Source organism: Myotis nattereri, assembly GCF_964212035.1.
Source record: "Myotis nattereri genome assembly, chromosome: 1".
NCBI lineage: Eukaryota > Metazoa > Chordata > Mammalia > Chiroptera > Vespertilionidae > Myotis > Myotis nattereri.
Genome location: NC_138075.1, coordinates 134,032,934 through 134,060,615, shown reverse-complemented (window position 1 = coordinate 134,060,615; position 27,682 = coordinate 134,032,934). Strand labels below are relative to the sequence as shown.

At 39.6% G+C, this 27,682-nt stretch overlaps 1 protein-coding gene and 1 pseudogene across 3 annotated transcripts in view; one reads left to right on the top strand and one right to left on the bottom strand.

Moving 5' to 3' along the window:
- NSUN6 (NOP2/Sun RNA methyltransferase 6) overlaps positions 1–27,682 on the top strand; it is a 67,705-nt gene that overhangs the window by 8,742 nt on the left and 31,281 nt on the right. For both annotated transcript variants that reach the window (XM_081095045.1, XM_081095044.1), the window contains exons 3-8: positions 191–270; positions 13,181–13,290; positions 14,649–14,802; positions 15,607–15,688; positions 22,557–22,676; positions 25,934–26,078. In XM_081095045.1, coding sequence (XP_080951171.1) covers positions 191–270; positions 13,181–13,290; positions 14,649–14,802; positions 15,607–15,688; positions 22,557–22,676; positions 25,934–26,078 — 691 coding nt within the window. The remainder of the gene's footprint in view (positions 1–190; positions 271–13,180; positions 13,291–14,648; positions 14,803–15,606; positions 15,689–22,556; positions 22,677–25,933; positions 26,079–27,682) is intronic.
- LOC308521906 (sorbitol dehydrogenase-like) lies at positions 6,903–8,268 on the bottom strand (annotated as a pseudogene). The gene is made up of 2 exons: positions 7,451–8,268; positions 6,903–7,123 (listed from the first exon to the last, which is right to left on the bottom strand). The product of its transcript is annotated as a sorbitol dehydrogenase-like (transcript).

The following is a 27,682-nucleotide window of genomic DNA, read 5'->3' as shown; positions in this document are numbered from 1 at the left end:
TCAAAGTCAAATTACAGAGAACACATAGTTGTTTTGAAGTCTAATTTTTATTGTATCCCATGGAATAACATGAAAATATCCCTAACCACGCTTCATCCTCTGTTAGGTAATGATACTGAAAAGCTCCATAAATTGAAATTTACCAAATATGTTGATTGCTTTATAATTTCTGTGTGTTTACTTTTAACAGCAGTTTAATGGATTAACTGTTCCTATTCTTCAACATCCAGACCTTCAGGATGTGTTACTTATTCCTGTTATTGGACCTAGGTTTGTAATTATTTCATTTTCAAATTCTGTTATTCTAAGTAAAAGTTATCACAGGTTTTTTATTTACTGTTTGGTGACAATACTGAGTTTCTCCATTAATAGTAACTTTCTATAGGTAGGAATTCACAAATTTGTAAATGCTGACTTCCATACTCTATTTTGGAAAACATTACATACCAAAGGTTTGTAATATTTTAATGTGAAAAATTATAAGGAGATTTTCATCTAAAAAGTGAAAATCTTGGGGATCGAGCCCGCAAGCCAGGCATGTGCCCTGACAGAAATCGAACCATGACCTTCTGGTTTATATGTCGACGCTAACCCACTGAATCACACTGTCCGGGCTCTATTCTCTATACTGGCACTCTGTACGTTGAATTTTCCGTGCAGACACTCTTTGTGTTGGGACACCCCAAGTCAACCTTCAGGTTTGGTGATTGGTCAGAAGTCACAGAACTCAGCAAGTAGTCATGCTCATGGGGAAGATTTATTGCACAAAAGGATCCAAAAGCAAAACCAGCAAAAGGAAAAAGGTGCATGGGTGAAGTCTTAGAGGAAGCCAGCCACAAGCTTCTGAGTCCTTTCCCCATGGAGTTATCAGGATGTGCTTAATTTCTCCAGCACCCTGTGACATGTGTAACATGGTTGTCTAGTAGGGAAGCACATTAGAGATTCAGTGCCCAAAGTTCTTATTGGTTGTTGGTCATGTAGGCACCCTCTGCCTAGCATGTACCAAAATTCCAGGCTCCCAAAAAGAAAGCAGGTTGTTCACAATAAACTCCCTTGCTTGTATGAACAGGTTGGGAACAATATACCACTCTTACTATTAGGGAAAGTTTTGTATCAGTGTCAGGAACTTTATCCCAATAAAGTTTCCAGGTGCCAACCAAGGGCCAACCTTGTAAGGAGGCCTTTCTAAGAATAGTCTCAAGCCTGTTGTGTTAACTCTTATTTTAGAGGGAAATAGCTCAAACGATAAATCAATCGTTTATTTCCTGAGCTTTGCAAGTTTACTTTTCTTTATTTTTATAATATAACTTTTTATTTCAGAGGGAGAGAGAGGTAGAAACATCAGTGATGAGAGAGAATCATCAGTCGGCTGCCTCCTGCATGCCCCACGCTGAGGATCAAGCCCGCAACCTGGGTAGGTGGCCTCTTGGTTCATGGGTGGATGCTCAACCACTGAGCCACTTCAGCCGGGCTCTTTTTCTTTTTTTTTTTTTTTTTATCTTGTTCTTATATCCCTTTTTTGAGGTTTTTTTCTTTCAGCATCTTGGAAAATATAGAGAAGTATTTGAAAAATTTCCCTTTTTTTGTTGTACTTTAAAAAAATCTGCCTTTTACTTTTATATTATGTCTTTGTTTTTCTTGTACTAGCTGTGCATGGGCCCCATGTTGAATGAATACTTTTTGCTTCTCTAATTGAATGGAACAGTTACATTCACATAGACGCACCTAGTTTGCCATTTGCCAGAGGATGATACAGAATGGGATGAAATTTGTGCCTAGACAACTAATCAGATGTGTTTTTTTTAGAAATACTTTCACAAAGTCCTCACTAGTGACACATCTCTAACCCTGGCGAGCAGAGCTGATAAAGTCTGAGGCTCTCTGGAAAGGCTTTCTGCTTATAGTTTTTTTTGTTTTGGGTTTAAATTTTGTTTGTGCTTATTAGTTAACTTGGGTGAGGAGCAAGAAAGTTGATTGCTATTTTCCTTCTCCTCCTTCACCTACTTCTAGGCAGTTTATCCACATTTGTTAGAGAAAACACTGTCTGCTTGTGCCCATTCTGACAGTCCAGTTCCTCTCAGCTCTGTCTGCTGTGAACAATGCCTGAAAAGGCATTCTCAGTCTCCTATTTTCTATGTGAACTGCTAGTCCTGGTTCTAAGTAATAAATATGTGATGAGGCCCCAGGAGCCTTTTCTTGTCAGAAACATTCATACCCTGCTGAGGAACTAAATTTGATTCAGATTTCACTGTGTCAGGAAATTATTCTTCATCATTGACATTTCTTAATTTTATTGCAAATGGAATTTTGTTCTCAGATTTTTGTGTTTCTCCTTCCCCTCCATTTCTGTGCGCTTCAATAAAAAATACATTCTTACTCTTCCTAGAAGTTCAATATCACACAATTGTTTAAAATACCAAAATATAGGTTAAACTTTATTTATAGGTAATAAATAATTTTAAAAGTAATTTTGCATCATAAATTTAGGTTCCCTCAGTTTATTAATATGATACTAAATATACTGATCAAGTGTGTTTAAGAGTTGGAAAGGTTTTATCATTAGTAATCTAATGAGATTGAACATACGGTTGTAAGGCTAAATGTCATGTTATCAATATCAACTTTATTGAAAATCTTAGAAAAAATTGAATACTAGGCTTCTCTTGTTACAAAAATGTTTTTAACATTATGTCCCCACCAGCATTTTCTAAAGAATGCATTTAGATCAGTACAGTTTTTTTTAGTCCAATATTCAATTTGTAATTGTTAAGGATTTCTACATTTTCTGTGTTAGTGCCCTTCCCTTTTTGATAAAAATTGCAACACAATATAGGGTGTCCCAAATTGTATCCACATACTTTGAATAATTATAAAGGTAGTCTGTATTACAATACATTTTATTTTCAAAATTGAGCTATCAGCCTTTAAACTATATATATGTTTTTTGGGACACCCTATATTGTCCCATAGCTCCCCTCCACCCAGTTCTCACCCCAACCCCTACACTTACCCCCCACTGTCCTTGTCCATAGGTGTACAATTTTTGTCCAGTCTCTTCCCGCACCCCCCAAACCACTTTCCCCCTGAGAATTGTCAGTCCACTCCCTTTCTATGCCCCTGATTCTATTGTATTCACCAGTTTATTCTGTTCATCAGATTTTTTATTCACTTGAGTTTTAGACTCACTTGTTGATAAACATGTATTTGTTGTCACTTTGTTGTTCATAATTTGTATCTTTACCTTTCTCTTCTTCCTCTTCTTAAAGAATACCCTTCAGCATTTCATATAATATTGGTTTGGCTGTGATGAACTCCTTTAGCTTTTTCTTATGTGTGAAGCTCTTTACCTGACCTTCAGTTCTAAATGATAGCTTTGCTGGGTAGAGCAATCTTTGTTGTAGGTTCTTGGTATTCATCACTTTGAATATTTCTTGCCACTCCCTTCTGGCCTGCAAAGTTTCTGTTGAGAAATCAGCTGACAGTCGTATGGGTACTCCCTTGTAGGTAACTTACTGTCTTTCTCTTGCTGCTTTTAGGATTCTCTCTTTGTCTTTTGCTCTTGGCATTTTAATTATGATGTGTCTTGGTGTGGTCCTCTTTGGATTCCTCTTGTTTGGGGTTCTCTGTGCTTCCTAGACTTGTAAGTCTATTTCTTTCACCAGGTGGGGGAAGTTTTCTGTCATTATTTCTTCAAATAGGTTTTCAATATCTTGCTCTCTCTCTTCTTCTGGCACCCCTATAATTCGGATGTTGGTACGCTTGAAGTTGTCCCAGAGCTTCCTTACACTATCTTTGTATTTTTGAATTCTTTTTTCTTTTCAGATTGGGTGTTTTTTGCTTCTTCGTATTTCAAATCTATGACTTGATTCTTGGGATCCTCTAGTCTGCTGTTGGATCTCTGTATATTATTCTTTATTTCAGTCAGTGTGTGCTTAATTTCTAATTGGTCCTTTTTCATATTCTTGAGAGTCTCACTAGATTTCTTGGAGGTTTCTAGAAGATTCTTGAGTAACCTTATAACTGTGGTTTTGAATTCTATATCTAGTAGTTTGCTTTTCTCCATTTCTGTCATTTGTGACCTGTTTCTTTGTCTCTGCATTTTGTCTGCTTCCCTGTCCTCCTCTTTGTTTGGGGTTTGGAGGTTCCCAGATGAGGTGCAGCTGTGAAGCAATACAGGCTACTGATGAACCTTAGGTCTTCTTTTGGAATCTCTGGGGTTCTCTTACCCAGCTGCAGTTTGACAGGTTTTTAGGCCGAGAAAGGCCAGGCCATTCCTATGCAAAAGCCTCTGTGCACAGCTTGGGTGGGGCTGTAAATTGGGTGGGGCAGGGTCTCAGGGAATCACCAGGGTGGAGCAAACCTCAATGGCTGCCAGTTTGCTCTGCCTCAGAGAGGTCCCAGGTCTCTGTGTCCTGTGGCCCCATGCAGGAACAACAACTGCTGCAAGCACCTCTGCAAGAAAGCTGCCCTCACTTTTTGGCCTGATACCAGACAGTCCAGTTTCTTTCCATATGAGTATGGGTCCCCAAATTCTCGCCCAGAACTGGAGTTCAGAGCAGTCGGGAGCTTGTATCTCCCTCCTGATTGAAGAAGACACCAGTGTACCCAGCTGCCAGCCCCTTTTGCTTGCCTCCATACCTCCACACTTACACACCTCTGCACCTCTTACTGGATTCAATGCACTTTTCTCTTTCCTTCTAGTTGTAGAATTTCCACTCAGCCAGCCTTCCCGTGGTTCTGGATGATATTCGTTTTGTCTTTTAGTTATAGTTTAAATGTGGTTGTGCGCGGCAACAAGTTCAGGTGTTTACCTATGCCGCCATCTTTCTAGTTACTCCTTGTTCAGCCTTCTTGATTTCTGTCTTTCATATTGTCTTGCTAATAGTATCGACACTTTAAGCTTTCATTTGCTGTTTGTATATATGAAGTAATAGAGTAAATGCAATAGAATATTCAAGTAATTGCACAATATTAAATTACTGATTAAATACAGGTGACAATGCTGGTGAAAAGAAATATTTTTTCAATATCATCATATCTCAAAATTAGGTTATCTCCCATTTGGTGTAGGGTTGGTAACATGTACAGTTTAAAAAGTACCAAATATTTAACAGTCCCTACTTTTTTTAAAAAAAAAATATTTTTATTGATTTCAGAGAGGAAGAGAGAGAGAGAGAGAGAGAGAGAGAGAGAGAGAGAGACAGACATACATACGTCAGTGATGAGAGAGAACCATTGATTAGCTGCCTCCTGCACGCCCCACATCGGGGATTGAGCCCACAACCCAGGCTTGTGCCCTGACCGGGAATCGAGCTGTGACCTCTCCTGGTTCATAGGTCGATGCTCAACCACCGAGTTATGCCAGCCGGGCAACAGGTCCTACTTTTTATATCTCATTAGTGGAATATTCCCATAATCTAGTCACCTCACTTTTAGCTGTTTTAATCGTTTTCTGTCTCTTTTTTTAATTCTCACTCGAAGTGGGGTAGGGAGAGAGAGAGAAAGAAACAAACATCGATGTGAGAGGGAAACATGGATCAGTTGCTCTGTATGTGCTCCAACCCAGGATCGAAACCACAACCCAGTTATATGCCCTCACCTGGAATCAAACCTGCAACCTGTCCTACCCGGTGTGGCCCAGTGTTTGAGCGTCCCAAGAGGTTACAGATTTGATTCCCGATCAGGTCACAAGCTCAGGTTTGTGGCTCAATCCCCAGTAAGGGGCGAGTGCAGAAGGCAGCCAATTCATGATGTTTCTCATTGATGTTTCTTTCTCTTTGGCACTACAAGCAGAATTTATTACCCAAAGCAGTTTGAGGAATTCCAGGTCACAGTTTTACCTGGTCATGAGAAAATCAGAACCTCTTCGAAGCCACCTTCCACTCCCAGCTGGAGTGAGGGATTAATGGCTGTAGCCCAAGTTAAGTCACAGCTACTCTATCCTCATTCCTGAATAATAATCTTAAAGTCACATATGGGCATAATGTGATTGACTCTTACACAGTAAGATAGGTCACAATTTTAGAGAGACTATTCAGATAGACATCAAGAGTCTTAATTGGCTGACAAGGGGATGGTTTTCTGTTTATGGTTATCAGAATTACATGGAATTATATAATAATCCTATGGGAGTTTGAGCCTAGAAGGGGATGCTATTCCTGTGGTGCATCAACCAAACCCTCCTGGCTAATCAAAGGCATGATTTAAGGTCTCCTGTGAGGGCCCCCTGTGACTCTCCTTAGGCAGGCATCTCCTGGTTGCCTGTGACAAAGAAGCCTGCAGTGGCTGGGGGTTAGGAAGGTGGCTATTCACCTTGCAAACACAATTCTCAGGGGTTGAAAATGAGGCAGACTTCAGTGTTTAGATGTTCCCTGACTATTTCTGCATTTGAGGAATACAAGTTGGTTTGACCTCACGTGGAATTTTGGTTTTATAATTACCCTAGACCCAGAAGGTCAGTTCCTTATTCTCCTTTTGTCATCAAACCAAATAGCACCTATGTCTAAAAACACTGTGCTCTCAGCTAAAACTGCTGACAGCCCCTCATCCCAGGTCCTGAGGTATTGATTTTCCTGAAAATCAGCTTCTGGACCAGTTACGTCTCGATAAAGTTGTCTCTTCATAACTCAGCCCCCCCGCCCCCCCAAGCCCCCACCTGACCAGTCACAATGGAAGCAGGAATTCAAAGGACAGATTTCTTCCCTCACTTGACTCAGCAGAAACAGGTCATTCTGACTACCAGTTTCTCCAAACTATCCCTGTTTGTGTGTTTAAGGCGTACCAGTTGCTCTGTGTAAGGCTCTCTGCTTATAATGAATTATTTTAATCACCCTTACTACTTAAAAGAAACTTCTGCCTTAAAGCAGAAGCAGGGTGGGAATGAGGGCAGAGCCCAATTAACATCAGGGATTCTGGTCATTGGGGTCGCACTTGATCATGACTTTCAACCCCAAACCCTTTTTGGATGTTTCAAAGGCCTCCAGCGCTTTCTCCAGAGGAAACCTATGGGCCACGAAAGACTTCACATTCACAGACTTAGATGCAAGCATTGAAATCGCCATCAGCCATGTGTTGCAGTATCGAAACACGCCCTTGGTATCCACTTTTCAGATGGCTGCATGCACTAGGGCAGTGGTTCCCAAACTTATTTGGCCTACCGCCCCCTTTCCAGAAAAAATACTACTCAGCACCCCCTGGAAATTAATTTTTTTAAAATTTTAGTAGCAATTAAACAGATATATGTATTAATGTTTCTACCTTTTTCGTAAAATATAGTAAAGAAAGGTGTAAATTAGAAACATTGAAGTTTGAAATTATGAAACTATTTATTGAACTCAGAATAGAAAGGTAATACAAAAAAAGTTAAAACAAATGCACCTGTGGCCATCACTGCCCCCCTGGATCGCTGCAGCGCCCACCAGGGGGTGGTAGCGCCCACTTTGGGAATCACTGCACTAGGGGCACATTGACCATCTCGGAACCCAGTCCCACAAGCATCACGGTCCCACCAGGACAAGTGGCATAGATGGCAGCCTCCGCCCCAGTGCTCTCGATGGTGACTTCTGGCTTGCGCTCCAGAAGACCTTCCACTTTACTGGCGATTTCTTGCGGGCTCTCCTTGGTGATCTGGAGGACAAAGTCAGCCCCAACTTCTTGGCTTTAGACAACCGAGAGGCAGACAGATCAGTCACCACCACTTGAGCTGCACCCATTGCCTTGGCCATCAGCAAATTGACCAATCCAATTGGCCCAGCTCCACACACAAAGACCTTGTTCCCCAGGGTGAGTCCAGCTGGCCAGCAGGTATGGATCCCCACAGACAGTGGCTGAATCAGGGCCCCTTCCTCAAATGTGACATTGTCAGGAAGCTTGTAGCAGAAATTGGCATTGTGCTTATAGAACCAGCAGAGGTTCCCATCAGAAGAAGATGGTCAGTGACCATCGGCCAATCTTGCAGAATTCATCAGTTTCTTGGGGAGCGCCAGGCTCGATGGCAACACGATCACCTTGTTGTAGGTGCTTTACCAATGACCCCACTTTTATGACTGTTCCTGAAGCTTCATGACCCAGAACCATTGGCTTTCTCACAATAAAATTCGCAATTCGACCATGCTGCCAATAGTGGACATCTGAGCTGCAGGTTCCAACGGAATGCATCTTCAGCAGCACCTCATTTGGACCTGGTTCAGGAATAGGGTAGTTCTCCAGGCGCAGGTCCCCGGGTCCATGAACCACCAGAGACAGGTTCTTGGGCTTGGCCGCCGCCATGTCGCTCTTCCCTCTGGGGTGGAAGCTGCAGTCTGCAGGACGCTTGGAGGTTCTCTCTCATTGGTGTTTCTATTTCCCTAACCCTCTTCTCCCTTCCTCTCTATCAGTAAGAATATATTTTTTAAAAAACCTTTAACCTTTTTGGTGTATGGGATGTGGCTCCAACCAACTGAGCCGCCCAGCTGGGCTTCATCGTTTTCTCTTAATCAAAGTACCTTCGTATTAATTTTCTCCCAATATGTATTACTGTAAAGAAAGATTCAAATCGTCTTTCATGTAGTTGTTATACTCCTCTATTTACAAACTTCTCTATTTACACATTAAGCTTTTTTGGCCTTATATCAGCTTTTATGTTTCCTGGCTAAAATCATCCCCTTCAGCAGAACTGATTTTCACCTTGATACTTACACATAACATTTTATGTTTTTAAACTATTAGTTCTTATGTTGAGAGATCCTCAAGACCACACCCTGGTTCCATGATTCCCTAGGAGGACTCAGAGGATTCAGCATATAGTGGTACTGAGGACTATGATTTATTACAGTGAAGGAATCTGAAGCAAAATTAGCAAAGGGAAAAGGTGCATGCTGCGAGTCTAGGAAAAACCATTTGCAAACTTCCGGAGTCCTTTTCCAGTAGGGTCACACAGGACGCGCTTAATTTCCCCAGCATGGGTGTGACGGCATATAGATGTTGCCAATCAGCGAAGGTCATTAGAGCCTCACCATGCAGATTTTTTTTTTTTTTCTGGCTGGTCAAGTAGGCACTCTCTGCCTGGCTAAAGTTTAGCCTCCCAGAAGGAAAGTCACTGTGCCATAAACATGTTGTTTGTACAAACAATTTAGGCGCAGTGAGCTACACTTGTCAGTTAATAGCGGGAACCTTCATGAAATCTAAGTTCACAGATGCCAGTCAGGGGCCCAGCTTTATAACCAGGACTTCCAAAAAGGGCTAGTAGTTCAAACCTGTTATGTAAACTCTTCTCCATAGACTTTCATTCTCATCTCTCCATGAAATGGTTATTCTTATAAAAACACTCTGATTAACTTACAGGGTTCCATTTCACAAAACATTTTTTTGTGTTGATGCTATGTGTAAGACCCAAAGGTGTTATAAAGATGAATGAAATATAGTTGTTTAATCTAAAAGCAGGGAACTTTGGTACAAGTCAGATTGTGCAGAATGTCACAGTAGAGGTATGAATTAAGGACCACCAGAACATGTCTGGGAACGGCTGAGTACAAGGACATGGGTAAAGATTTTTCTTCAAGTAGATATTATTTCAGTTGCGCCTTGAAGGTGAGTAGGAATTAGGCTGATGAGGAGGTAAGGTGGACAAGGGCAAGGTAAAGAGAAAGCATATCCAGAGATATAGAGTCATGAAAATGTATGGTGGTTCATCACAAGAGTGATCAGGTTTGGCTATTCAACTGATTTTAGAGAGATTGGAGAAAGATGAGGTTGAAGAAGTTGGGAAAGGCAAGCTGTGATGTGTAAAGGAGTTTTTTTTTTTAACTAAGCAATGTTTTCTTTTTTGCATAGATCACAGCAGCTATTATGATTAGGTCTGTATTTTAGGAACATAATATTGGTAGTAGCATAAAGCTCTGTTTTCCAAAGTGTGTGCAGATTGTGGTAGTAGGTTGTGAAATTAATTTCATGGGATTTTTAAATGAGCATTTTAAAAAGGAAATGGGATATTTTATAATATATCATATTGCATTGCCTTTAGTAAAGATATTTTATGAAATGTTTGGTGTGTGTGTGTGTGTGTGTGTGTGTGTGTGTGTGTGTGTGTGTATGTATAAGATGAATTGCAAGACTGGAGAAGTCATTTCCAACAATATGGTGAACTAGATAACCTGGAAATGTTTCTGTTACATACTTATAGGAATACTAAATAAAAAATAGGCCACAAAGTGCACAGCTGAGTGATTAAGAATTTAAGTGAAATACTCAGAAATTAGCCGAAACCGGTTTGGCTCAGTGGATAGAGCGTCGGCCTGCGGATTGAAAGGTCCCAGGTTCGATTCCGGTCAAGGGCATGTACCTGGGTTGCGGGCACATCCCCAGTAGGAGATGTGCAGGAGGCAGCTGACCGATGTTTCTCTCTCATCGATGTTTCTAACTCTCTATCTCTCTCCCTTCCTCCCTTCCTCTCTGTAAAAAATCAATAAAAAAAAAGAAAAAAAAGAAATACTCAGGAATTAGAATGAAGAGTAATTGAAAACAGAGCAGTAAGATTGTGAACTATTATTTGGAGATTGTAGGGTATGGGAGAGGAGGTAGTTGGTTTCATATTTAGGGGCTTTGGTTTTAACAATGGGGTGTTAACACTAGTTGGTGAGAAATATCCTGAGTCAGTAATTTAGGAATTGAATCTCTTGTCTTCGGGTCTGGGTTGAAGAAGAATCTTTGAGAATGCAGAACTGTGATTCCATCCCTCATGAAGTCTTGGAATTCAAAATCAAACCTCCAAGGTGGTCTTGAGACCTGCAATCTGGAAAAGTAACATAAAAATTTGATCTCAATTTGAGATCAAATCTGAGGAGCTTGGCAAAACACTCTAGAGTGACACACATTCAGTCCAGGCCACACACATTTCTCATGATTTAAAGCTACACTTTAAACCACCATGAGTGAGAATCAGCATATAGAGAAACTGATGGGATGGGTTTCCCCCAAAACTTTAGCAGATGGAACTATTTGGAGACTATAAAGTCAGTATTCTTAACATGAGTGAAAATAAAAGTAGGAACCTAAAACATAGAAGAGCCCAAAAGGGGAGAAAAGGTAGACTAGAAAAGTTATTTTTAGAAATAAAAATATCACTAACATTAAAAACTCATTCAGTGAGTTAAATTGTTTGTTAGACTCAACTGATGGGGAATTATTGAAGTAGATAACTCAAAGGAAATTATGTAGAATGCAGCAGAGATAGATAAAGAAATTGAAAATGTGAAGTTTGGTCATGGAAAGTAGAATGAAAGGTTCTTCATATTTCTAATGAGTCCTAGATGTGGAGAGTAGAAAAAATAGGATTAAGACAATATTCAAAAATCTCGGCTAGCAAACCAGCTCACATTCCCATTCACAACTATCACCCGAAGGGCGAGAGGGGCGAGAGCAGCTGTAGTGTTGCTTTCTCCTCACTTTTGGTAGCGAAATCCTCATTTTAAACATAAGAGGATACATTATTTTAAAAAGCCGTTACGTGGCTCCGTACCCTTTCTGAGTAGAGTGTGAACAAGTCGTGAGAGACCTTTCCGAGCACAGGGACACGTTGCGGATGGAAATAGCTACATTTTCCATGTGTATGACCTTTTACCCGGCGACAAAAAGTGTACACCTATGGATGAGGACGGGGGGGGGGGCGGGGGGCGGGGGGGAGGGCAGAGAGTGGAGTGGGAACTGGGTGGAGGGGAGCTATGGGGGGAAAAAAGGGGAACAACTGTAATAATCTGAACAATAAAGATTTATTTTAAAAAAAATATTCAAAAATCTAATGACTAAGAATTTTCCAGACTGTATGAAAGTCAAATTTAAGAAGTACAATTTGTCTGAAGCCCAAAGTAAAAATAAATCCATGTCTAGATACCCCACAGTGAAACTGCAGAACAATAAAGACATAAAGAAGATCTGAAAGCAAAGGTAAAAGGCAGGAAGCTATTCAGTAATCAGGTTAAGAGATGTATGCTCCATGTCACGAGATGGGCCCAGAAGACCTATCAGAATTACAAGTGGCATGATTTGGTGACTCAGTGAATGTTAAGGTAAAAGGTTTAGGAAGGAGGGATTTAAGTTGATGCTTAGGCTTCTAGTTTATTTTCAAGGCAGATAATTACACTTTGTTCAAGATTGGAAACATAGAAGGATGAAAAGATTTTGAGTGTTGCCAAGGATTTGAAGAGTGAATCAGGAAAAATAACATGTTTAGGACTTAATGGGTTTAAGTAACTGAAATACCTAGATATAGCTACTTGCAGGTAATTAGAATTATCAATTCAGGGTCTAGAAAGGTTAAGCATTAGAATACATGGATTATTTTTATAAGTGATTATTAAAATCACGGGATAGCCAAGGGATAGAATGCAAAGTGAGAAGATGGCAGCATGTTTTGGCGCTTGGGGCATGAACCTCATTAAGATGCAGAGACCTACCAATGAGACTGTGTTGCACCAGGAAGGGGTAGTATAGAGCTGAGAAGTTTAGTGAGACTTGATCATCTAGAGATGATGGAAAGAAAATGGGACACAATTCCCCCAGCAAGGAGTCGTGACAACACATCTGAAATGTTGCCAACTGGGGACACTCATTAGAGACTCAGTGCTTGATTGATTACCTTGATACCTGTTGAACTTTGAAAAAAAATCTGAGTTTTAGAAGTGATACCTAGATTTTAGTGATCTAAAGAATAATTAGAGGTGAGAAATTAGAAAACATTTAAAAAAATAGTTGGGCACTAAAGAAAGAAATTAGCTTTGTCCATCTTGTTTAAAATATTAATAATTTACCTTGCAACAATCTATCACTTTAAGAAATGTTTTTGAATCCCTTGTATGTTGTTTGTTTTAGTCTTTGAAGATGGACTTTATTTCTCTTCTGATCTTGTTATGAAAACAGCAATGCTTGTTAAATGATTAAGCAATTTTTGGTGCCACTTTATTGCCTTCTATCAGATGGACCTCTTTCTATTTTTCCTTTTCTCAAATGCCTATCTTCTTTTTTTAAAAAAACTCTTTTCTCAATATTCTATTTTCAGATTTCTTTTTCTCATTTATTCATTAATGGCATTATCTTGGGACAATCAATACTAAAGAGGTCCCTTAGGATTTAGGTTGAAACATTGAAAAGATTGGTACTTGTTGGAGGTATATTACTGTGTTAAATTTCTCTTGTTTTATGACCCTAGGAAGAACATAGCAAAACAACAATGTGAAGCCATTGTTGGAGCCCAGTGTGGTAATGCCGTGTTAAGAGGAGCCCATGTCTATGTTCCAGGAATTGTGTCAGCTTCAAAATGTATGTATGAAGGGTTGTAAAAAATAATACAAAGGAGCATATGTCAAGAGACTTTATGTGACTCACAGAGTCTGAAATATTTACTTGTCCTTTGCACAGAAAGTTCATTGACCCCTGACCTATTTGAACAGTCCTAGCTATAGCTGATGGGCTCCTCTTTACTATTGTCAGGCTAATGGACTAGACAAATTTATAATAGGTTAGGTCTTAAAACAGTTTTTTGGAAGTAGAATACAATTGTTAATGTTACCGTTTTTTTTTTTATTGAAAATAATTTAATGAAATGACTACAAAGCTAGATTTAATCAGCCATATAAATCAGCTCAGGACTCTAGAGTTTCAAAGAGTACATATACACATATAAATGAATATATGTGCTTATTATTAAAATCTGCTTTAATTGCTATAATAGGAAAACTGCGAAGAAATACTAACAGGGTTATGGGATTTAGAAAGACTCCTTTGAGGAATTTGAGTGTATGCTTTTAAGAATACTTTTGAAGGAAACTTAGAAATTTGAGGGTAGAGTCAAAATATCAATATTAATATGAAGTCTTTTAGGGAATATTAGGTTTGGGGAAAATAATTTAGAAGATTGCTTTCTACCCGCCCGGCCTGTGTGGCTAAATGGTTGAGCATCGACCCGTGAACCAGGAGGTCGTGGTTCCATTCTTGGTCAGGGCACATGCCCAGGTTGTAGGCTTGATCCCCGGGAGCAGGCATGCAGGAGGCAGCCAATCGATGATTTTCTCTCATCATTGATGTTTGTATCTCTCTACCTCTCCCTTCCTCTCTCTCTTAAATAAATAAAAACATATTTAAAAAATAAGATAACTTTCTTTTTTTTTTAATTTATTGATTTTTTACAGAGAGGAAGGGAGAGGGATAGAGAGCTAGATATATTGATGGGAGAGAAACATCGATCAGCTGCCTCCTGCACACCTTCTACTGGGGTTGTGCCCGCAATCAAGGTACATGCCCTTGACTGGAATCGAACCTGAGACCCTTCAGTCTGCAGGCCGACGCTCTATCCACTGAGCCAAACCGGTTAGGGCAAGAAGATAACTTTCCTTTTCTGCTTAGCTAAAGACTTCCAGTTAAGTTAGGATATTTTGAAGACAATTTCATTTCTTTGTTTTCCTAGAAAAAAAAATCTTCAATTTAGAATGATTGTTAGAGATATTTAAAAACAAAATGTCATTATTTTCTGTTAGCGATTATATTGAGTTGATGAGCCATTTTAGGCTGCTACTTGCCACTGTTGTTGTCCTTAGAGTTTTCCAGTCTAGCTTAAAAAATTTTAAGTGTTTTTCTGTTCAAATATATATCATTATAATATGATTTTCTTCTTTCTTTAGTTATGAAAGCTGGAGATGTTGTTTCTGTATACTCTGATATTAAAGGCAAATGTAAGAAAGGAGCCAAAGAATTTGATGGAACAAAAGTATTTCTTGGAAATGGGATTTCTGAATTAAGCCGCAGAGGAATCTTCAATGGGCTACCTGAACGGAAGTATGTTATTAAGTGTTGTTTGGGGTAAATAAGCATTTTTTGTGGTTCAAGGGAAATTAAAAACTCTATAAAAATAGTAGCATTATATGAAAAACTTGGGGGGGTATAAATTTAACTGGAAATTACTTGATCCATATTTCCATGTTTTTTAGAAAAAAATGATGTAACAGTAAATGCTCAGATTAAAGAGTTTTAAGTAAACAACTAGTCATGATATACACAAATAATTTTACTTTTCCTTTTGAATTTTATTGATTTGAAATTTTTTCATCTTTGGAGAACAATACTTTCCTTGAAAAAGGATGAATTATATTAACTTCCCTAGATCTTTTTAAACATTCTGGTTTTGTGAAAGGAAAAACCCTATCAGTTTAATATAACTTAAAAAGAAAAAAAAAAATTTTTAAATCCTCAACCTAGATAGGACGTGCTGAGAGAGAGAAGGAAAGAGAGAGAGAAACATTGATGTGAAAGAGAAACATCAAACTAAGAAACTGGATTTTCCACAAATTTAATATATTTAGAGCCAGTAACAACCAGAGATGATTTAAAAACTAATTATATTTTAATTTGGTTTGAGTAAATCCAAACATTAATTTTTGACCACAGGTATTGATGTGAGTGCTGACTTTCTGGTAAAATTTATTTTTGATTAAATTTTTTTTTCTTTTTTCCCATCTGGAGTGGCTCAGTTGGTTGAGCATTGTCCTGTGCATCAAAAGGTTGCCAGTTGTTTCCCAGTCAGGGCACATATGGGAGGCAATGTAACTTATACAGACTAATATTAGATTTCCTACTTTTCAGAGGTATAGGCATAAGAATGACAGAACCAGTATATCTCAGCCCTTCATTTGATAATGTACTACCAAGCTACTTATTTCTACAGGTAAGTAATTGTGAAAGTGTAATATTTAGTGACTTTGAAACATACTACAGTGAATTATTAGAAATCTAAGATTTTTTTTACTTTTATTAATACATTTTTGTGGTCTATTTACATATTTTCTGATCTACCTTTGGTTAAGCAGTAAGAAAAAACTTTGTAAGCATTATTTTTTCTCTCAACTGATTAACTACCTTTTTACCCAAAAGTGCTTTAATATAAAGCTTATCATAAGTGTTGCTTTCCATTTCAACATATTAATCTGAAAATAATATATGCATTTACTATATATAAATGTTCATTTGTAACTTTGAGTAAGACTCAAATGGTTTCCTGCTAACAGATTTTTGTCACGTGGTTATTAATTATGGTGCTGTAACAAGTACAGTCAAATCTCAGTTCTCAAACATCTCCCATCTCGAACAATTCAGTTCTCAACCAAGTTGTTCATGGAAAATATGCCTCAGTTGTTGAACAACCCTTCCTGCTGATACATCAGCATGACAAGAAGTGTCTCTCAGGCCACAAATGAGGAGAATGCCAGTCAGTTTACCACTAAACCTCACATGTTGTTAACATCTCAGGAAATTGTGCTATGAAATTTTTGTTGTTGTTGTTGCCTGTGAAATGGATGATTAGCACAATTTTAAAATATAAAGAGGCCATGAAGACTGCTAATGTTGCTAAGGGTGTCAAAGAAACAATGATCACAGGCAATTCAAGAGGTGGAAAAATGGTTGTTGATTTGGATAAATGAAAAGCAGTCAGCCAGTGACAGTATTTTGGAGGCAGTGTGAGGAAAAACTGACCTTCTGAAAGACACCCCTGGAACATGTGCTGAAAGTGATTCCTTTAAGGTAGTAGGGGGTGGTTCCATAGATTTAAGAAAAGAAGTGTTTGCTTATAGATTAAACAGTATGTTAGACATTTACTGTATATAAGAAAGGTTAAAACAGGAAATCATTTGGGGGTCTGGAATGAATGAATTCAGTTTACATTATTTCTAATGAAAAAAGTGATTCGGTTTTTAAACTTCTGGAACCAGTTAAGTTTGAGAACCAGGGTTCCACTGTAATTTATTTTGCCTTGTTCAGTTTATTAAGTACTTGTGTTTACATGAACTGATTTGTTGCAATCTGGTTAGGCGATATTATTATTACTGTTGTTATTATTCCCAATATAAGAGAATATCAAAGATCAGATCTGTTAGGGTTCTTGAATAGTGTTACCCAGGTTAATGGAGCCTGCAGGTTTGATGCCTGCTTTGTCTGTCAGCTGGTGGGAGAGGGCTCAACAGCGGAACCATGGCACCTGCCAGCACTTCATCCTGCCAGCTATGTCAGACAGGGCTCAAAAAAGGAACAGTGGTGCCTGTCCTCCAGCCCTCCCCATGAAGCCAGGCAGTTCCGTTTCTCCCCATATGTCCCTGGCGCTTTTCCAGCTGCTGGCCCTGCACTGGAACTCAGAGCAAGTGAGTTTGAGAGTTAGTTAAGTATGTCTCCTGGCCTTGTAAGCTCTTCAGTGACTGGGTCTCCAGCAGCCCTCATCTCACTCAGCTCCAGTCCTCACTGCTTTTCACATCTAGAAGTTATAAGGGACTTTGCTTCCTGGCACAGGAGCCCTGGTCTGGGGAGGCCGGGTGTGGGGCTGGGACCCCTCACTCCTCAGGCAGGACCTCTGCAGCCGACATATCCCTCCTGGTTTTTATCTGCTACACGTGGGTGTGGGATCAGCCCATTTTTGTCCCCACCTTCCTTCCGGCCTCCTCTTTATATCCTTAGTTATGGGGATTCTCTTGAATTGGTCTTCAGGCAATTTTTATTTTCCCCAGGCAATTTTCAGTGATGATTGTTTTGTAATTTAGTTGTAATTTTGATATTATTGTGTGAAGAGGTGAACACAGTGTTTATCTACGCTACCTTGACCCTGAGTCTCCAGAAGTTTTTTAATTTGTTGTAGTCTCACTTATTTTTTGTTTCATTGCTTTTATTTGGGTATCAGTTAAAAAAAAATCATTGCCAAGGCCTATGTCAGGGGGCTTACTGCCCTTGTTTTCTTCTAGCAGTTTTATGGTTTAAGTTCTTGCATCAAGTCTTTAATCCGTTTTGAGTTGCTTTTTGTTTTTAGTGTAAGATAGTGGTCTAGTTTCATTCTTCTGTATGTGGCTGTTCAGTGTTCTCAAAACCATTTATTGAAGACTGTCCTTTCACTATTGTGTTTGTGTATTCTTTTTTTTTTCTTAATTAAATCTTTATTGTTCAGATTATTACATTTGTTCCTCTTTTTTCCCACCATGACTCCCCTCCTCCCAGTTCCCGCCCCACCATCCGCCCTCACTCCCCACCTGCTGTCCTCATCCATACGTGCACGATCTTTGTCCAGTCTCTTCCCGCATCTCCCACACCCCTTTCCCCCCCCCCAAGAATAGTCAGTCCATTCCCTTTCTATGTCCCTGATTCTATTATGATCACCAGATTATTTATTCACTTGATTCTGAGATTCACTTGTTGATAGATGCATATTTGTTGTTCATAATTTGTATCTTTACCTTTTTCTTCTTCTTCCTCTTCTTAAAGGATACCTTTCAGCATTTCATATAATCCTGGTTTGGTGGTGATGAACTCCTTTAGCTTTTCCTTATCTGTGAAGCTCTTTATCTGACCTTCAGTTCTGAATGATAGCTTTGCTGGATAAAGTAATCTTGGTTGTAGGTTCTTGGTATTCATCACTTTGACTATTTCTTGCCATTCCCTTCTGGCCTGCAAAGTTTCTGTTGAGAAATCAGCTGACAGTCGTATGGGTATTCCCTTGTAGGTAACTGAGTTTCTTTCTCTTGCTGCTCTTAAGATTCTCTCTTTGTCTTTTGCTCTTGGCATTTTAATTATGATGTGTCTTGGTGTGGTCCTCTTTGGATTCCTTTTGTTTGGGGTTCTCCGTGCTTCCTGGACTTGTAAGTCTATTTCTTTCACCAGGTAGGGGAAGTTTTCTGTCATTATTTCTTCAAATAGGTTTTCAGTATCTTGGTCTCTCTCATCTTCTGGCACCCCTATAATTCTGATGTTGGTACGCTTGAAGCTGTCCCAGAGGCTCCTTACACTATCTTCGTATTTTCGGATTCTTTTTTCATTTTGCTTTTCCGGTTGGGTGTTTTTAGCTTCTTCGCATTTCAAATCTTTGCCTTGATTCTTGCAGTCCTCTGGTCTGCTGTTGGAAGTCTGTATAATATTCGTTATTTCAGTCCGTGTATGTTTAATTTCTAGTTGGTTCTTTATCATAACATCGAGGGTCTCATTAGATTTGTTGAGGATCTCATTAAGTTTATCAGCGGCTTCTAGACAGTTCTTGAGAGACCTTAAGTGTGGTTCTGAACTGAATATCCTCCATTGACAGTTTTGTCCTGTTTCTTTGTCTCTGCATTTTTTATGCTTTCTTGGTGCATCCCCTAGTGGTCTTGGTGTGCAGTCCTCCTGCAGTTAAGCCTTGATTATTGTAGTTAATACTAGGGGGATTTGACCTCCAGGCCAGCTGGCTGTGAGAATCAGCTGTGTCTGCAGTGGGAAAACTTCTGTCCTCTAGGGAGGTGCTAATCTAGCCTTTGCCTGAGGCTATCTGGCAAATGGCTCTGCCCAGGGCTTGGGCGGGGCGGGTTGGTTGCTCGGGCTTGGGATCTACAGGGCGGCCGGAGCGAGTAGTTATGGCTGCTCTCAGTTCCGTCCCTAGGGACTCTGCCTCACAGAGTCCCAGCAACCGCTGCAAACCTCAGAGAGAAAGCTGCCTTCGAGTTCCGACCGAAGCCAGACAGTCCCGCTTCTCCAGTTTGAGTCTGGGTCCCTAGAGACTCGCCCGGATCTGGAGCTCAGAATCTGAGACTCCCTCCTGATTGAAAGCACCAACCGCGCCCTCCGCCACCAGCCCGCTCCGCGCGCACTCCGTACCTGAGTATTTCACTTCAGCACTGCGCCTCCTCTGAGTCTGGGTATGATATTCTCTTTCCTCCTAGTTGTAGAATTTCCACTCAGCCAGCCTTCCTGTGGTTCTGGATGATGTCCGTTCCGTCTTTTAGGTGTGTTTTGATGTGGTTGTTCAAGGCAGCAATCTCTGGCGTTAACCTATGCCGCCATCTTGGGTCTCTCTCGTGTTTGTGTATTCTTATCTCCTTAGTAATAAATTAATTAAACAGATATATGTGAAAGTATTTCTGGGCTCTCTCCTGTTTCATTGATCTCTGTTTTTATGCCAGTAACATTGTTTTAACCACTGAAATTTTATAGTAGAGTTTGAAATCTGAGAGGATGATCCTTCCAACTTTGTTCTTCTTTCTAAAGATTGCTCTGACTATTCGGGATCTCTTGTTATCTCATATGAATTTTATGGTCTGTTTCTGAATATTTAAAAAAAATCACTAAGTGATACTCTTGTGTAGCCAGGATTGAGAAATACTATAGAGAAAGGTAGTAGACTAAGTTGTTTTAAGAAACTGCCATCATTTAAATACATAGTGAAGAGTCCTTACTTGGATTATTTCATAATGTTCACTTATTGCTTGACCAGAAGTTTTTAATGTGTTACTTAACTGACAGTGAAAATTTCTGTCATCTTTGATCCATATATTAATCTTATCTTTAATAGGAGTTAAGCATAATCATTTGTCTCTAGCTAAAGAATCTCCATTAGCCACTTATGTGTCTTTTCATATTAGAGTTCAAATTTTAAGTCTTTTTGGAATAGACCTGGCTGTTAAGAAAAACTATCTGTAACACGTGAAGCTGTTTATTGGTGTTTAGTGTGGAGGGACTGCTTTTCAGGTACCTCAGTTGTTTATATTGATTTTAATGTTTCCTGTATCCACGTGGAAGGGTTGTGTGTGGAAACTTGCTTCTTATGTCTCCTTTCTCACCATTGATTTTCTGTTTTGAACTGGTGATCTTGGATTCACTGAGAATCTTGTAACCTTCTCACAGTTCTTGAGGACATACTAATGGATTTAATGTTTTGGTGTGAGAATGAATTAAAAACTTTAAACAGCCCTATGCTTGTTAGTCTCTACTTTTTTTTTGCCAAATATTTTAAAAAATGTAATTATTTTGTGATATTATTCTATCTTATTTAAAGCTGTCATCCTTTAGTAACAATTCATATATAACTAATACTAATAATGACTTGATATAACTTATTACTATAGGTAGAGGTATATTTGGATTGTATTATCTCAGAATATATTTTTGTGTGTTTTATCAGACATAGCTAAAATTTTTCTTACATTTTACTTTTTTCCTACTGAAAGGTAGTAGTGGTGAGAAGATATGAACTCTAACATGCCTTTCAGTGGCATTAGCTGTATAAAACTGGGATTTCAAAATGGGAGTTAGATGATGAAGCACCTGAAGTTGCAAATTCTTATAAATTTTCTGGGGAAAAGATCCAGAGCTTTCTCATATTTCTAAGGGATCTCTCTGTCTCTGGCCTCCAAAATATTGAGAACGACTGAATTGAGAAAGGGCAATATGCTTATTTTGCTGAATTGATTAGAGAAATGCATTGTGTGTGTGTGTGCATGTGTGTGAATGTTCTATGAAATCATAGGATACTCAAGGAAATGGAGAATTTCCTGACACCATTATCTATATACTAGAGGCCCGGTGCATGAAAGTTCATGCACTGGAGGGTGTGTCCCTCAGCCCGGCCTGCCCCCTCTCACAGTCCTGGAGCCCTCGGGCGGGAGGCAACTCCATGATCAGGGGAAGGCGATGCCCCCATCACACCTCTGCTGCTGCCACTGCTGGCAGCACAAGCCTCAGCCGGCCCTAGTTACCTGAGCCTCAGGCAGCCCTGGGTGGCTGGGCAGCTGGGCAGCCGAAATCCAAGATTTGTCTGTGTCTTGGGCATCAGCTGGGCAGCTGACATCCGAGGCTTGCCTGTGCCTTGGGCCAGCCCTAGGCAGCTAGGGGGCTGAGGGCGGGTCCGGCTGCATTGTGCGCCTGCTGCGCCTCCCCCCCCCCCGTCCCCCCTTCCCCCCCGTCCCCCCTTCCCCCCCACGGCTGGGCTGAAAGGACTGTGGGACTCCGGTGGGGCTGAGGGGACTGGGAGCCGCCATCTTTGTGATGGTCAATTTGCATATTCTCTCTTTATTAGATAGGATATAAAAGGCTAAGTGTCTGTCCATCCCACCGATAGCTATGATGTGTACTGACCACCAGGGGCAGATGCTTAACGCAGAAGCTGCCATGACACGCACTGGCCATTTAAATATAAATGGCACCATGGACCTGGCACTGACAAACCAACACTCGGCTTCCCTCAAGTGGGACACAGGCCCCGCCGCCACCTCGGAGCAACAGCCCACCAAATCACAACCAACGCTGCCAAGAACCCCACGGTTCAAAATGCAGCCCACAGCCCAGCCCAGCCTGGAAATGGTGGCTGTGGGTGCCAGGTAATGACATCACGTAGCAATACCTGGCTTCCTTTCTAGCAACTAGCTTCCTTGGAGTTTCTTTAGCCTAGGAACCCAACTTGCTTTATAGCCAGGTGCAAACATTTTACAGTTTAACCAAATGTCTGTGAAGCATTTTCCCGTGCCTCATCTTATTTGATCCTCACAGAAGTCCTGGAGTGGGTAGATAGGAGACTTGGTAGAGTCCTATTTTCTTTTCATTAGCAAGATGCCAATAGCGATATTAAAATATTTCTTCTAATTAATTTCCTTTCAGTGTATTCGAATCTGCCCATCAGGACACTAGAAGTTACAAAAAATGTACTCTTGATAAAGGATGTTGTATTATATTACCTCCAAAGATTTCTTTACATTCTCTGATTCTGATATTTAAATTGATTTAGTATAATGATAATTGATCTTTTTTTGTTCTTATAGAATTTGCCATCTGCTGTTGTAACTCATGTTCTGGATCCTCAACCTGGAGAGAAGATTCTAGATTTGTGTGCAGCACCTGGAGGCAAAACAACACACATTGCAGCACTAATGCATGATCAGGTAAGATTGTCTTCACAGCAAAACTACTGTCAGTGTATTACATTTCAGTGATGAAGGTGGAACTGCATGTAACTTATGAAACATTTTGAAGACATTCGCAGCCTGACTTATTTCAAATTCCAAAGGGAAGACTGTTCAGTGCACCTGATCCAGAGCTGGTTAACTAGGGGATCTGATGATCTTGCATAGGCTCATTCACTTTTTGATTGGTGTTGGCTTATGTAAAGTGACCCCAGCTGAGACCACTAGGGTGCCCTGCCTCTGGTCCAGGTGTTTCTTATCCTCCTGCTAGGAACAGATGGCTAGCCTAGCTGAGGGCAATCATTAAGGGTTGTCTGTGGCTGAGGGCAAAGTAGAGCAAGGCCAACTGTTCAAGTGCTATTCATTTCTCTGTTTGCATTACATTTACTCTCATCCTATTGGCCAACACATACCACATTGCTGAGCCCAAGTCAGAATGGCAGTTTATTGCAAGGTAAATGGCAAAGATGAGGATATGTGGGAAATTAAACTGACGTTAGGCAATCTCTCAGAGTGGGACAGCAATGGAGAAATGAACAACCTGAATAGAGATACTTGAGCCAGAATGAATCTTAGATTTTGTTGCTGCTTTCGATTTATTTTGATAAATTTTGTGTAAGTTTACCCTCTTTTCTGTGCTTTTGTAAAAGTAGCCTTCAGCCAGTGGAGTTACTTCTTCACTGCAGTATATTTGAACCTTATTTTGTGTTGTTTTTGCCTACTTTTTCAGTTCAGCTCACTTGAAATGGTTTTGTTTGTCAAAGTATTAATTGGAACTATATATCATTAAACCTGGTGTCACATTTAGGAATATTATCAGCAAATTCCTGGTATTGTAGTCTATGCAAATGATGCATATATCATGCAAGGACAGTGTGTATAAAGGGAACAAAAGCAAGAAAATATTTTGAAAGGTTAATTTCACCATATCTGCAATATCATTTCATAGTATCAAATGTTTTAAAGTATCATATGAATATCATAATACATTCATAAAAATGACCCTCTTGTCTTTATCAACTTTGACTTAACTGAAGTATTATGATAAAAAAATTTTTTTTTAATTTTTTATATGTTTTTACTGATTTCAGAGAGGAAGGGAGAGTGTGTGCGCACGAGAGAGAGAGAGAGAGAGAGAGAGAGAGAGAGAGAGAGAGAGAGAGAGAGACATCAATGATAAGAGAGAATCATTGATTAGCTGCCTCCTGCACACACTCTTCTGGGGATCGAGCCTGCAACCCGAGCATGTGCCCTTGATGGGAATCGAACCCAGGACCCTTAATCTACAGGCCGACACTCTAGCCACTGAGCTATAACAGCTAGAGCTAAAATTATTTTTGAACTATGTTTTATACCAGTCTAGAACATTTGCGGTGATATACAGGCAAATTTCTCTGTCTTTAGTTGTCAGAATTTACATGATTTTTATGTGTATAGCATAGAAAATATTGAGATGAGGATTGATTTTGTAAAAGGAAAGACTTAATAAGTATTTGATATAAATTCAATATATGTTTGGTTATTGAATTCAACTTTAAAAGTAGGGGTAGGAGGAAATTGTGGAAGATCATAGTTTTTCATGGCTTTCTCATTTTTTTTTTTATTATTTGATTATTTTAATTTTATAAATTTGCTTTTCAAAATTCCTTTCCCCTAGGCACATTTTCTTTTTACCTTACATACATATATTTTATATTATTTATATTATTTTATATTCTTCTTGTCTGATTGCTATGGCTAGTACTTCTAGTAAGTACTATGTCGAACAGGAGTGGTGAAGGTGGGCATCATTGTCTTGTTTCTGTTCGTAGGGGAAATGGATTTAGTTTTTGCCCATTGAGTATGATGTTAGCTGTAGGTTTGTCATATAGGGCTTTTATTATGTTGAGTATGATCCCTCTATTCCCACTTTGCTGAGAGTTTTTATCAAGAAAGAGTGTTGGATTTTGTCAAATGTTTTTTCTGCATCAATTGATATGATTATGTGATTTTTGTCTCTCAGTTTGTTTATGTGATGTATCACATTTATTGATTTGTGAATATTGAACCATCCTTGCATCCCTGGAATAAATCCCACTTGGTCATTGTGTATGCTCTTTCTTTCTTTTCTTTTCTTTTTTTTTTTTTTTGATCTTTCTAATGTATTGCTGAATCTGATTTGCTAGGATTTTGTTGAGGATTTTAGCATCTATGTTCATCAAGGATATTGGCCTGTAGTTCTCTTTTTTTGTGGTGTCTTTATCTGGTTTGGGGATTAGGGTAATGCTGGATTCATAGAAAGAGCTTGGAAGTGTGCCTTCCTTTTGAATTTTTTGGAATAGTCTGAGGAGGATAGGTTTTAGTTTTCTTCTTTGAATGCTTAGTAGAATACCCTTGTAAAGCCATTCGGACCAGGGCTTTTGTTTGCTGGAAGATTTTTGATCGCTGTTTCAATTTCTTTGGTAGTGATCGATCTCTTCAGGTTTTTTGACTCTTCTTGGTTGAGTTTTGGGAACTTGTATTTTTCTAAGAATATGACCATTTCATCTAGGTTGTCCATTTTGTTGGAATAGAGTTGTTCATAGTATTTTTTCCTAATCGTTTGTATTTCTGTGGAATCGGTTGTTATTTCACCTCTTTCATTTCTGATTTTGTTTATTTGGGTCCTCTCTCTTTGCTTCTTGGTGAGCCTGGCTAGAGGTTCATCAATCTTGTTTATTCTTTCAAAGAACCAGCTCTTAGTTTTGTTGATCTGTAATGGGGTGACCTGCGGAGACGACCACCAGGGACTCAGATCAAAATTTAGGAGCCTTTATTAAGCTGGCCAGCGACTACAGTTACAGCACCCTGCCGAAGCAGAGGCTGAACTGCAGTGCCGATATAGGAGTTACAGCGTTTTTATTTGCAAAAACCACAAAGTTATAAAGCCTTGTTTACACAATTTGTTCCCGACACAGTACAGTATCAGTACAGTGACTACCTTCCTATCTATGTGTTCTAGGAACAGAGAGCACAGCGTGCCCCATCTGGCCGAAGCACCAGATATGCAGCCCAGCACAGATCTTTTGTATTGTTTTTTTGCTCTCTATGTCATTTATCTCCGCTCTGATCTTTATTATTTCCTTCTTCTGCTTATGCTGGGCTTTTCTTGTTGCTCTCTTTTTAACTCTTTGACTTGTAGGGTTAGTGGCTGTCTCATTTTTAATAATTTTTATGATTGCTTTGGGTTTACACTTTATGTTTGTTTGTTTTTTTAGGGAGAAGTAATAGCCCTGGATAAACTACCCAACAAAGTTAAAAAAATAAAGCAGAATGCTTTATTACTAGGGCTGCATTCCATTAGGACTTTTTGCTTTGATGGAACAAAGGCACTTAAACTTGATATGGTTAAGGACACAGAAGGTGAGTGAAATTTTATCTTTTAAAGACTTTTACAGACAAGCAGATTTTGCTGTCATTGTTCTAGCCTCAAAATATCCACAGGCCTTGAAACTTTGGCATGGATCTAAGATTTTTTGTTTTAATAGATATCTCCTTTTCTTTTCATCTCATTCCTGAATATCAAGTTTTTAATAATTCCAACCCCCAAGACTTGGTCAGACTCTTTTTTCTTCTTTTTTTTCATCATCATCTATTCCCTCTATACCAGGGGTGGGCAAACTTTTTGACTTGAGGGCCACAATGGGTTCTTAAACTGGACCGGAGGGCCGGAACAAAAGCATGGATGGAGTGTTTGTGTGAACTAATATAAATTCAAAGTAAACATCATTACATAAAAGGGTACGGTCTTTTTTTTCAATAGTTTTATTCATTTCAAATGGGCCGGATCCGGCCCGCGGGCCGTAGTTTGCCCACGGCTGCTCTATACCCTCTTCCACCTTCACCCACACCCCTACCCTCTTGGTCAAGCTTTTTATACTTGACATATTTTTCTTATTTTCATAATGCATCTCAGAAAGCTCCCGAGCCTTTCAATTTTATGATTCTTAAGCTATTTTGTATTACTTATTCGTTTTTCTTGAGGAATGGGCCTATGGAGCTGGGAAGGGAGGGAAAACTGTTACATTTATTAAATCACCTTGTCTCTGTATATCTCTATCTCTTATTTAGATTTGATTTCATGAAATACTCGAGAAAACTGCATACTTTAACGATCTCACTGGCATTAGTTTTTTCCCTGAGTGTTTATTGATTAAAGATGAGTTTTAAAAAGCTGAGGATGTGGTCTCTGATTTGCCAACCCCCTTACAGATCATCTAGATCAGTGGTCGCGGACCACTGGTGGTCCGTGAGGTCCGAAAGATTGGCGACCGCTGTTCTAAATTGCCTTTGTTAGCAAACAAAACTCAAGTAAATTTGAAGATCTAATTGGCTTTATTAAGCTGATTATTGGGCAACATACCATCTAGCAACCGAAAACTTGCTCCCAGGGTTGTACCAAGGGGAATTTTTTTAGAAGAAGAAGAGTGGGGCCAGGACACCATTTCTTTTTCTTTCTGGGAACCTAAGGGGAAAGGTTTTTATCCTGGAGATTGCCTCCTCTTTCTATGGGGAACATCGAGGGTTCACAGTGACAGGTTACCTTTATTGGTGCTTGACCAGAAAATTCCAGACTGGTTGATTAAAGATGTTTCTGGGAGAAGTTGAACCTGCAGTTAAATCAGGTGTTAAATCTAGGTTTAGTATAAAGGGCTTTTAGCATTAAGCAATGCCATTTTGATACTGTGGTTTTCTCTTTAATACCATAAGGAAACATACTCTTTCTAACCCTGTAGTTTTGTTGTAGGCTGCAGAATGGCAACAGGTGTCTAACCAGTGGGGTTAGATCAGACCTGGTTCAGCAATCTCGGTACTTGGATTCTGACTAGGAAAAAATCAGAGCCAAGATTCCAACCATAAGAACATTTACTTGGTAAATCACAGAGGTAAAAGAAGTAATTCCTTGCCAAAACCGGTTTGGCTCAGTGGATAGAGCGTCGGCCTGCGGACTGAGAGGTCCCAGGTTC